The sequence below is a fragment of the Mastomys coucha genome, unplaced genomic scaffold (assembly GCF_008632895.1).
Source record: "Mastomys coucha isolate ucsf_1 unplaced genomic scaffold, UCSF_Mcou_1 pScaffold22, whole genome shotgun sequence".
NCBI classification, from domain to species: Eukaryota; Metazoa; Chordata; class Mammalia; order Rodentia; family Muridae; genus Mastomys; species Mastomys coucha.
In genome coordinates, this window is record NW_022196905.1 from 233,218,329 (window position 1) to 233,229,836 (window position 11,508).

Below are 11,508 nucleotides of genomic sequence, written 5' to 3' on the forward strand. Positions count from 1 at the left end.
GGAGACATAGAAACACAAAAGTTTAATACCTATTTAACAGAAATGACAACAGGACACAGATACAACACTACAGTAAAATGGGGTGAGGTGAGAAAGGCAGAGGACAAAAGATGGATCGTAACTGGGGAAGTGACTTCTTTGGTGCCCGAGGCCCTTTGACAGCTGACCCATGACTCCAAGAAATACATCCTGAGGAAGTTCAGTAGGTGGTAGCATCACTGAGTGGAGCCTGGAGCTTATTCAGCATAAATATTCAAGGGTGTCTAGACTCAAGGGTAGAGAGAGTCAGCACTCTAACACCAGCAGCAGAGTTCCTTAGAGTACATCTCATTCTCCTAACACTAAGAAGGCAGGTCCCCTCATACCTTGGTCTTTCAAGACCTAGCAGCACCACACCCCATTGCCCACAGCAGCTTCGTTCTGCTACAAGCCTCTCCCTGTGAATGTTTTCAGAGTGACTGAATCCAGAGATGGGAGGAGGCCGTGTGAGAAGCTGAGGGACAGGAGTCGGCTGGAGGAAGTGTGTGGGCTTGAGGTTCCTCCTAGGCATCCTGGAGATTGCTATTGCTCAGGAGCACCTGCTCTCCAGGTTTGAAGGCTGGCATCCCAAGGTAGGGGCAGTTGGCACAGCGGAAAGCATCACCCAGGTAGCACTGTGGAGAAACAACAGTCACATAGAGCTAAGGGCCAAAGGAAGGGGCACCTGCATGCACCCATAGGTCTCTTGTTTTATTAAGTCAGTCAGTAAGGGCTCCAGCCACATGAGTCAGTGATACAGCTGTAATCCGTGTGCTTGGGAAGCTGAGGCAGGCTTATTGCCTGCGTGAGCTACATGGCAAGCTACAGGAGATCACAGTAAGGTCAGCCAAATGGCCGAATAAATGACATCCCACATCAAGGAAGAGACAAAATGTCTAACAAAATAAAAAATAATAGCCACCCTCAGCATGGGCACGAGAATGCAGACTCCCTCTCAGGATAACCTCTTCTCATCACACTGGCCCACTATGAGAATATCAGCTACTCTGTGTGCAGTTAGGGGTAGGTGGGTGTCAGGAGGTGCAGTACGTACATTTCCACAGGCTGACTTGGGCTGAGAGCTCTGCACCTTGGACTGCTCCCGCTCCAGTTCTTCTGCAAGGCCACAGGTGCTGGGGGACCCAACAGACACGTCAAATCTCTAACAGTGCTAACGTATGTCTAAGACTTCTCTTTTTACCAAGTGTCGAGTTAAATGCTACAGAAGCAGTAGGCTAGGGGTAAGGTTGCTGGAGAAGACAGCAGAGTGGAGAAGGATGGGGGAGCTGTACTGCTGACTTCTGTGGGAAGCAGATCCAAATTCATGACCAGAAGGAACTGAGATGTGGCTCAGTGGTAGAGCACATGCCTAGCATGGGCAGGACCCTGGGCTGTATCCCCAGCACCACAAACATACCAAAAAATAAATTAAATAAACAGATGAAAATCTGGATTTTTACTTGAAATCCTCTCATTTGTAGATGCTGGCAAATTGGAATACCTAAAAATCGATGAGACTGGCAGTGGTGGCGCATGTCTTTAATCCCAGCACTTGGGAGGCAGAAGCAGATGGATTTCTGAATTCAAGGCCAGCCTGGTCTACAGAGTGAGTTCCAGGACAGCCAGGGCTACACAGAGAAACCCTGTCTCGGGAAAAAAAAAAAGAATCATAAAGAACCATAATAACAACCAGTGGATGCATAAACAGGCCAAGCCTGTCTTACACTAGTAGAAATACCAATGCAGAGCTTCCACGTTAGGATATGACCACACAGGTACGTACAATTCCACTTTTTTTCACCAGCGCTACAAGAACAGCAGTAGTACACGACTGGAAACTGCAGGGAAGCAGCAAGAGAATCAGCTTGCCAGATAAACTATCACTCCCTCCCGCCTCATCCTGAATCTGAAGGTACCAAAGGACCTGTAGCAGACATAGGAAGACTTAACCTGAGCAACCCCGTCCCTGCAGAAGATGCAGGGCTCTGAAATTTGGAGCCGCCCCACCCCCAACATCTAACTAGGTTCCCTTCAATAAAGGTGAACAAATAAATCCATCTAGATGCTCGGTCACATGATCAGCTTGTTTTTATTTATTTTAAAAGTTTTTTTGAAACAGTCTTGCTATACAGGCGACCCTGCCTCAGCCTCCTGCATGCTGGCCTGGAACTCTATGTAGACCATGCTAACCTTGAGCTCAGAGAGATCTGCTTGCTTTCCGCCTCTCAAGTGCTGGGATGCCAGCCAGTATGGTCCCATTTCTTAATCTACACCATGGTGTGTGGATCTTTGCTATTCTTTAAGGTTTAGTTTAGTTTATTCCTCTATATACCTCACATCTCAGAGGAAAACCATTTTCAAAGAGAATGAGGCACTGAGAGATGACTTGACACCTGGAGAAGTAACCAGCAGAGCAGACCTGCTCCCTGGCCAGCACTTACCAGTTCTTACAGGCCTTCCTCTTTTTCCCTTCCCCACATGAAGGAGCCTTCAGGGAGGCTGGATCAGGCTTCTTCAGATCTTCAGGATCTAGCAGCTCATCTGAGTCAATGAGATCCTAGAAAGTGATCCAAACACTTAGCAACATAGCCATGGTCCCTCTGATGAAAAGCTGAGGTAATCCCAGGCTATGAGAGCAAGCACATACTGTGCAAAGTAAAAGCAACACCCACTGTGAACTAGGCCATAGGCTAAAGGGGCTAATGGTCCATGGGAGAGATTGCATGAGGCTGGGAAGAGCTGCAAAATTGGCTGGTACTACGGGGAGAGGGAGAGAGAGAGTGTTTTCATAGGGAGGGTGGGAACAGGTAAAATGAAGAGAAGTACTGTATTTATTTCAATATATGACTAGTTGTGGGAATAAAATATAGTCAAAAGAAGTAAAACATTTTCCATAAAATGCCGCGGGCCAGCCAGCCTTAGCCCCTCAACCTGAGGGAGAAACAGGATTCCGGTACAGGTCGGCAAGACGTCGGCTGAGAAAAAATGGCACACACAGATGCAGATACAAGGGAGTGTTGTACCTGAGTGTATATTCCTAAAAATTAAACATCAGACCTTTATGGTCATTACAAATGAAAAAGAAAAGGTCAGGCGGCTTAGCGGTCAAGGTTCATGTGAGGCCGTCTGAAACCCAATGGGTCTAAAACAGCAGCTGCCTCTTCTGGACGGGCATTGGACCCCCCTACCCCCATCCCACCCCGGACCCAAGTGCTCTGGGCCCAGGGGGCTGCGGACCACAAGGGGGTAGAGGGTCGAATGCCTTGCTGCACAGCTCTCTCACACACACAGGTTCAAGGTCCAGCCCATCCTTAGTAAAGGGCCAACTATGCTAATCTGGGCTAGCAGAGATATGACTCAGGGGTCCCATTCTTGCTAGTTTCTGGGAGTGGCTCAGCTGCCTAAGAAGACTGAAATGAGGATTCTTAGTTGACCTTGCCCTGGGATTATCAACTTCCATTCAGTAAACTTCAATGCCCTACCTCCCTCATTATCTCCCTAACAATGCCAGAGGCAATTAGTCTGAATCTGTAAGACTCCCTATGAAAATTCCAAGCCAGGGTTCAGCTAAGATGTTGGAACACTGGTAAAGGTCAGAGAGCAACATCTAATTTTGTTCAGCTATTAGTAAATCATATCTTGATGGGCACCTAGGCCGTGAGACTTTCCATAGACTAATGCAAGGACAAATCTGGGCCATCTCTGAGTTAGGAAATGCCAAAGAATTCCAGGAGGCTAATAACTTCCTTGAAGCTTTCAGCCACTGTTGGGCTGCTGTCACGCAAACTAGACTGGAGTGGGCCTGGCAATAAAATCCAAGAGGAAAAAAAGCAAACAGTTATAAATATATTTGTGTAATGTGAAGGCAGTTATGTCTGTAAGCTCTGAGAACATAAACCATGATGTATTTTGTTCATCACTCTTGCCTCAATAGTAAAGGTGCAGAAACAATTCTTTCTTTTTTTTGTTGTTGTTTTTTTTTTCTTTTTTCTTTTGGTAGACTAGGCTGACCTTGAACTCAGATCTGTCTGCCTCTGCCTTCCAAATACTAGGATTAAATGTGTATTCTACCACCGCCCAGCTTAATTTCTTAAAGATAGGGCAGATCAGAGGTGCAAACACTGGGTTTAAGACAGTGAATGCTCAATGATTCACCTAGACAGAGGCCAATAAAATATCTCGCCAGCTTCTTTCCTGGTTTATAAGTCTACAAGAATCTTTACTAGTTCACACAAAGGGAAAACAAGGAAATCTGTTGAGGGAAAAGAGATACTCAAAAAATAAAATTTAAAATACTACTAGGAAGGAATGTACTAATCAAAGACATCAACATCAGGCACAACTATACATTAGTACCCAAAAATCTAAAAGGTCACTTTCAGGTCTGGAAACATGGTTCAGTGGTTAAAAGTACTTGCTGCTCTTGCAGAAGATGTGGGTTTGTTTTTGAGTACCCACACAGCAGCTAATGACTACCTGCAACTCAACTCCAGATCCAGGGGATCCAACACTCTCTTCTGGTCTCTGAGAGCACCAGGAATGCATATAGTGCCCAGACAGACAGACAGACAGACAGACAGACACACACACACACACACACACACACACACACACACACGTAATTAAAACAAACAAAATTTAAGGTCACTTTTTCACTATAAGGCATGGGGGTGTGTGGGAGGAACAATCAGGTGACCACAGGGCCAACTCACCACGCTGTCATCCTCCATGTCATTGGCTGAGAGGGTCCAGAGTTTGGCAGCAGCAGGATCCACAACAGGTTTCACTGAGTTAAACAATAAAAGAAATGAACTCTTTAAACTGTCAGAAGCAAACTACAAGCATACCGCAGCACCTGTGGAGACTAGTAGAGAGTGACTGAACAGACTGAGGAGACAGGAAGGGAGGCTGGGCGCTCAGCTCCACTACCACCCGAAGGCGCAGCCTTCACCCAGTGAAGGATGTCTGCGTTGGTTACCTGTTTGCTTTAAGCTAGGCATTCCACCAGCACTCCCATCATCTCACCTAACCATGCATGCTGAGAACCTTGTGAGGTACCCCATCTAGTTTTATAGCTGTGGTTGTTATGTGGGGCTACAACATCCACTCTATGCTGCCTGTTCCTTGCTGCAGGAGTTTAACCCCCTACAACATGGGTTATAGCACCCCCTCTGCCTACTCTTAGTATTTGGAGAGTCAAATGAGACAAGTATCAACAACTTCCTAAGTGGCTAAGATTTAGCCTCACCTAAGCCTGTTCCAGAGGAAGACAGACTCTAGTGAGGCTGGTGGCCAGGTTACACAGTCAGTGACAGAACATTTTCCATCTAGACCAGGACACTAGAAAGAAATCTATGAGCCTCAGCGCTGGGGATTAGAGGGGCAAATCCTAGGTAAGGCCTTTTGGGTAAGCACACCACCAGAGACTGTCACTGCCACAGCTGGATACTCAGAATATCCACAAGATCAATTACTGATCTGAGCTATCCCAACCCTCCAGGAACTACAAAATCAAAGGTCCAAGTATTTCCTGAGGCCAGGCTTGAGATCACAAGCCTGTAACTCCTGCCACTCAGAGGGCAGAGAAGTAAGGACTATAAACTGAGGTCACAGTACTTCATAAAGATTAGAGCTAGACAGCAAGAGTACAGTGTGGATATGTCAGCAAACTTCTGTTAATCTCTGCAATCTACAGGGGGTGCAGCTAGGAAGCAACGAGAGTACACAGGTGTATATGAAAAGGTCATGAAAAACCTCTTTTTTCTGTATGAGTGCTATGTGTGAAAATGTTATCACCATGGTGAGGTCTCCTAAGGACAAACCCATCCTCCCAGGGCCTGAAGAGACCTCATCAACTGAATAAATGACTCGGCCTCCGAGCTGAGGTGGTCTCAGACAGGCCATACTAGGAAATATCTATGTATTATTTCAGGTTTGGATATTAGTACTCCCAAGATAAAAGCACAGGAAACATCCTGTAGCATACAAATGATGGACACTGAAGGACCAACAGAAGAATACTTAGATCAGCCGGCCCCTCCCCTCCCCCACCTCACACAAAAGAGCATCCCCAGCTAGTCTTACCTGAAGAGGACTTCTTGTTGAAAAGCTTTAGCTGGCTGGAAGAACCCACTTCAAAGTTTGGTTTCTTGCCAGTGACGTAGACTGAGAGCAGGCTGTCACTGTGGTAGCCCAGGTGCTCTTGCACGGACTGCACCTCCTCGGGGCTTAAGGCCTCCTGCTGCAACTGCAATTGAAGACATCCCACGAATCAGTACTACACGCTCCTCCATTCACTGTTTCACCAAGCCAGCCACATGGCTAGCCTGGGCAATATCCAACAATGAGTCTCTGTCTCAAAAAGAGAATTTAAAGGCCTGAATCACATTTAAAAAAAAAAAAAAAAAAAAAAAAAAAAAAAAAAGCAGGAATATAACAATACAGCTGTCACTGACTAACACTTCTTCCAAAGGAAATGCTAATATTTTAAAATTTAATTTCTAGAAAATATGGAACTACAAATGCCTCTGCTTAGCTTGAACATATCTCTCTACTCAACTGTTATAAGTGCACAATCCCCATCCATAGTCTCGTGTCCACCAAAAGGTCTAAGGGCCAATACTCTATCGAGCCTAAGAGCTGTGTACACTGAGACAGACAGGAGCAGTGAATCATTGTCCTCCCTGCAGCACAGCCACCGCTGTTGAGCAGCTCTAGGGAGACCAGTGCGAGCCATCGCTGTTGAGCAGCTCTAGGGAGACCAGTGCGAGCCACCAAGTCTTCAGAAGAGATCTGTTCCCAAGGGTTTCTTTTTCAAAGCACCCTATATCTCTCTCTCAGGCAGCAAGTTTCACATTACTTCCTAGTTCTGCACAGCACCTATCACCTCACTTGCCACAAGATTACTGACAAACTCTGTAGGTTTGGGTCACCTAAGGTTTACATACCTAACAAGGATGGGTATCTACACACTTACCTCTTTTATTTCCACAAGGCCAGAAAGAGTCAGGGCTGAACACAGCTTAGAGGCCGTTTTCATTTTGTCATTGTTACCTGTCAAAGAAAACCTCCATTAATGGCTCCATATGTCAAAGCTGGGAAAACTATAAGGCTCTACCCTATGTGAGTCAGCAGGCTCTAGAACAGGAAAGCTTTACTTTGTTTAATGTGCATATAGTTTAGTGATAACATTTTACTTTGAAAAATCTTTTGGGTGGTTCAAAGTGTTTTGTTTTTTTAATTTATTTTATATGAGTATATCATCGTTGTCTTCAGATATACCAGAAAGGATGACTGGATCCCATTACATATGATTGTGAGCCATCATGTGGTTGCTGGGATTTGAACCTCTGGAAGAACAGTCAGTGCTCTTAACCACTGAGCCATCTCTCCAGCCCCCGAAGTATTCTCATTTAGGCTTGTACAGGTCAAAATTCCATCGTTCTGCTTCTTGGAACCCCCTCCCAAAGAATGTTAGATAATGAATAAACTTATAAACTGTTTACTACACAGAAACCTAAGTACTGTCACTATAAAGTTCTTTCAAAGACACCATTTATGACTCAAGATTTTAATTTCAAGCAAGAACAGGCTGGAAAGATGACTCAGTGGTTATAAGCACATACTGCCCTTGCAGAGGATGAGAATTTGGCTCCCAGCACCCACATCGGAAGACTCACAACAACCTTAACTCTAGGTCTAGGGATGGTGAAAGGCAGCCTGGTTCCTGGTTGAGCTAAGGCTAGAAACCCCAGTGACCTGAAAGGGACAGAAGGTGTTACACCCTATTCCCTAGGAACCAGGTTCCTGGCACGAGGCCGCAGCTCTCCATAGATTTGTGGCCATTAGTCAAGTAAGGGCAATGTCCCAAGCTCCTCCACGGGTAGAAGATGTGACCTGTGGTCACGTAGACTCAAGACAGATCTCCATTTTATGAGGTAGGTGAAGGCCTGGAGAACTTAGCCAATAAACTCTCCTTCCCAGACACTACTCCCTGCAAAAGGTATTTAACCTCAGGTCCACCCTGAGAAGTGGGGTGCGGTTTTACTCGTCCACTTTCCACCATGACAATAAATGCCTTAAAACCATGGACCGCCTCTTTTCATTGGAATCTGCCATGAGGAGCCATGGAGAAAGCTTTTGCTTGAAGAGCCAGCTGTCTAATCTCCATAGAAGGCCTCTCTGTACTTCCAGCCATGACCAAGCTCAAGCCCAAGCCAGCCGCTGACAAGCCAAGGACTCCCCCACAGATCCAGCCAGAACTACCCCTCTTCTCCCCCTCGGCCCTAGGCTAGATCTAGCCTGCTGGCCCCCACTCCATTCTCAGCTTTCCGCGGCTCCCAGTGACACCTGGGTGCCAGAGAGCCTAAGAACCAGATGGCCCCTGTCTTGTGCTTCCCCACCCCTCAAAGCAGTGTCCCTTGGCTTCCCCATAGCCCAACACCTGCCCAGCAATGGTGTAGGGTAAGCGCAGTCAAACTCCTGTGTCCTGCCTCTCCAGCAGCCGTGCCTTATGGTGGAGCAGACACTGGACCCCACTAACCCTATAGGGGGTCCAATATTTCTGGCCTCCTGCACTCGTGTTCATACACACCCACATACAGACAGGCAAACAGACACATGCATGCACGCACGCACACGTTTCTCCTCTCTTAAAAATCATAAAAGTTTCCAGCAAGAAAGCTTGTGTCTGCCATAGACATCACAAGGTCACAGCTGTAGATAAACAATACATTTTTATTTACTCTGAAATACTTCCATTTCTATTACTTTATTGTTTCTGATGGAATATATTTCTACATCTTGATTGAATTCAGTGAAGAAAAAGCTAGAAACTCAGGATTAACAATTCTGACAGCTATACTACTGAGCCAAAAAAGGCTTTAGTTCTTAGATTAGTTTTAGCTTGGAATTCCTGGAATAGTTTAAGCTTCTCACATATTATTCTTTATTATCAGGATTCCAGCCTTTGCTTTTAAACTCTGTATTCTGGAACAACCATAGATTCATAGGAAGTTGCTATGTGAGCTCCTTACTGCTGGAATGTTCTCTGTGTCAGAAATATGACAAAGATGAACCTTTCATCTGGTGATAGATTCAACCATTTTAGGTGGCAATTTCCTTCTATTTGCGATCTGGTGGGTCATTCAAACATCACATCTTTTCACTCTGTTGCCTCAGATTCTAACAGCTATCCCTGAGAAAGTAATACTACAGGAGTACCTCTGTCTCAGGGAGACAGCATGCATGCAGGGAGACTCAGTTGTGCTAAACTTTCACCTTCTGAGCAACAATATCCTTACCTCCAGTTGTCTCCACTGGTTCTTTCAGAAAAAGACATCCCCCTGGCCGGAGGATCCGGGCCATCTCAGCCAGAACCTCTGCACTGTGCAGAGAGGTGCTTCCTGGGACTACACCCGACAGAATGACATCGAAGCTGGATTCCTTATGGGCAGCTGAAAAGAATAACCAACAGTTGCCTAAGCTGGAAGCAATCTCCCAACCCTCCTATCAAGCTCCCACAGAGGACACAGGCATCACCCAGGAGAATGAACCTACATAGCAAATACTAAGCCACTGATGCTAGCAAAAAGTGTTAAGACTATTCTGCTCAGTATCTTACTAGTTCTTAACCTTAGTAAGACCAGGGGAAGAAGTGAAAAAGAAGCTTTTTAGAATGGTAATAGACTCCAGAACACAAGAACACACATGCCCAGGTCTACTAAATTTCATCTGAGAAGAAATTGGGTGGCCTCAAACAAAACCCAAGTATAAGGAACTACAGACAAGCAGCACTCCCATCAAAACACTTCTAGCCCGGGGCTGGAGAGATGGCTCAGCGGTTAAGAGTACTGACTGCTCTTCCAGAGGTCCTGAGTTCAATTCCCAGCAACCACATGGTGGTTCACAACCATCTGTAATGAGATCCGACACCCTCTTCTGGTGTGTCTGAAGACAGCTACAGTGTACTCATATAAACGGAAAAAAAAAAAAAAAAAAAAAAAAAAAAAAAAAAAAAAAAAAAAAAAAAAAAAAAAAACACTTCTAGCCCTACAAGAAAAAGACAGGTAGGTACTCACACTGCAGTAGCTGGGTGATGTTTTCCACGAGTACTTGGCCCTCGCTGCCAGTTAACCCTTGAAGTCTATCCACCAGGTTTTTTAGGGCTTCCTCAGGAGATGAGCTGTCCCAGAACACTGCCACAAGCTGGCCAGAGGAGATCCCAAACTCTGCCATTTCTGCAGCACTGCTGGACCTAAATGCCACTGGCAAAAGAAACAAGACAGGACAAAAGTGCAGTGTAACCCATGGGCTCTCATCAGGTATGATTAGAGTCACAGCCTCCTCCAACAACCTCCTGCTAAAGAGGGCTTTACAAAGCTTGTGACCCTAAGAGTCTGACTGAATGAACCTAGAGCCCCAGGCTTCAGAATCCCAACAGACCCTGACATAACAGGTAGACAAGACCGATAAGGCAGAGTCAAGACACGGGGATTAGCATCAAGTAAAAAGGGTGGAGACAGAAAGATTATTTCATCTTTGAGATAATTCAGTTTGAGCTGGCTATGAAACAAGTAGGTCATTCATCAGGCACAAGGACTCAGCAAGGAAAGCAGTAAGTTGGCAGACAACCTAACCACAGCTACATCTTTTTAAAATTTGTTTTAATTAGCAAACCAAACACTTCTTTTTCATTACTTATAAAAATTCAACTCCACTGAATCTGTAGTAACCAATGCTGCCTTCAACATTTAACCTTAGCCAGCCTTTTTAAAGCACCTTATACACAGACCACCTCAAATGACCCTCAGAACAGTCTGATGTTAGGTCATTCCCAATGTACAGGTAAAGAAAACTGTGTCAGCCAGCACGGTATACATCAATACTATGTAATGTAAAACAAAAACTGGGATTAGAATCCAAACCTATGTTTTAATTATGAAAACTCCCTGCCCCGGGTCAACTTTCTCTTCCACTTGATATGCAGCTCTGTGTACAGGATGCTAACTGTAAAGGAGGTCAAGAGACACCTATTTAGCTCCTTCCTCCCTCCTTAAACATTAATGCTACCAAGTTTCTAGCTTTAAGTAAGTGAAACAAAGAAGCAGTGGTACTCCTGACTTCAGAGATAGCCAACTCTCAGACAGGGACACTATCACACTCCCAGGCGGAATCCAAGTAACATGCATTACAGTTTCCTTCTGTAAAAGCATTCACTTGAGGGGGGGCAGCAGGATGGACCAGCAGGTAAAGACACTTGTTGCCAAACTTGATGATTTGAGTTCAGTTTTCATGAACCCACAGGGAGTAAGAGAACTTCTACAGATTGTCCTATGACAGCGACATGTGTAGCATAGCACAGGGGGGCACACACACAAATAAATAAAATATAATTTAAGAAATTCATTTCGCCGGGTGGTGGTGGCACACGTCTTTAATTCCAGCACTTGGGAAACAGAGGCAGGTGGATTTCTGAGTTCCAGGCCAGCC

At 45.4% G+C, this 11,508-nt stretch overlaps 1 protein-coding gene across 2 annotated transcripts in view; it reads right to left on the minus strand.

The window, feature by feature from the left end:
* The window catches only part of Ciapin1 (cytokine induced apoptosis inhibitor 1), a 14,846-nt gene continuing 3,338 nt past the window's right edge, over positions 1–11,508 (minus strand). For both annotated transcript variants that reach the window (XM_031340927.1, XM_031340926.1), the window contains exons 2-9: positions 10,098–10,283; positions 9,321–9,473; positions 6,995–7,071; positions 6,103–6,265; positions 4,731–4,804; positions 2,460–2,575; positions 1,073–1,151; positions 1–653 (exon numbers count right to left, since the gene is read on the minus strand). In XM_031340927.1, the coding sequence (XP_031196787.1) occupies positions 543–653; positions 1,073–1,151; positions 2,460–2,575; positions 4,731–4,804; positions 6,103–6,265; positions 6,995–7,071; positions 9,321–9,473; positions 10,098–10,254 (930 nt within the window). In that variant the 5' untranslated portion in view covers positions 10,255–10,283 and the 3' untranslated portion in view covers positions 1–542. The remainder of the gene's footprint in view (positions 654–1,072; positions 1,152–2,459; positions 2,576–4,730; positions 4,805–6,102; positions 6,266–6,994; positions 7,072–9,320; positions 9,474–10,097; positions 10,284–11,508) is intronic.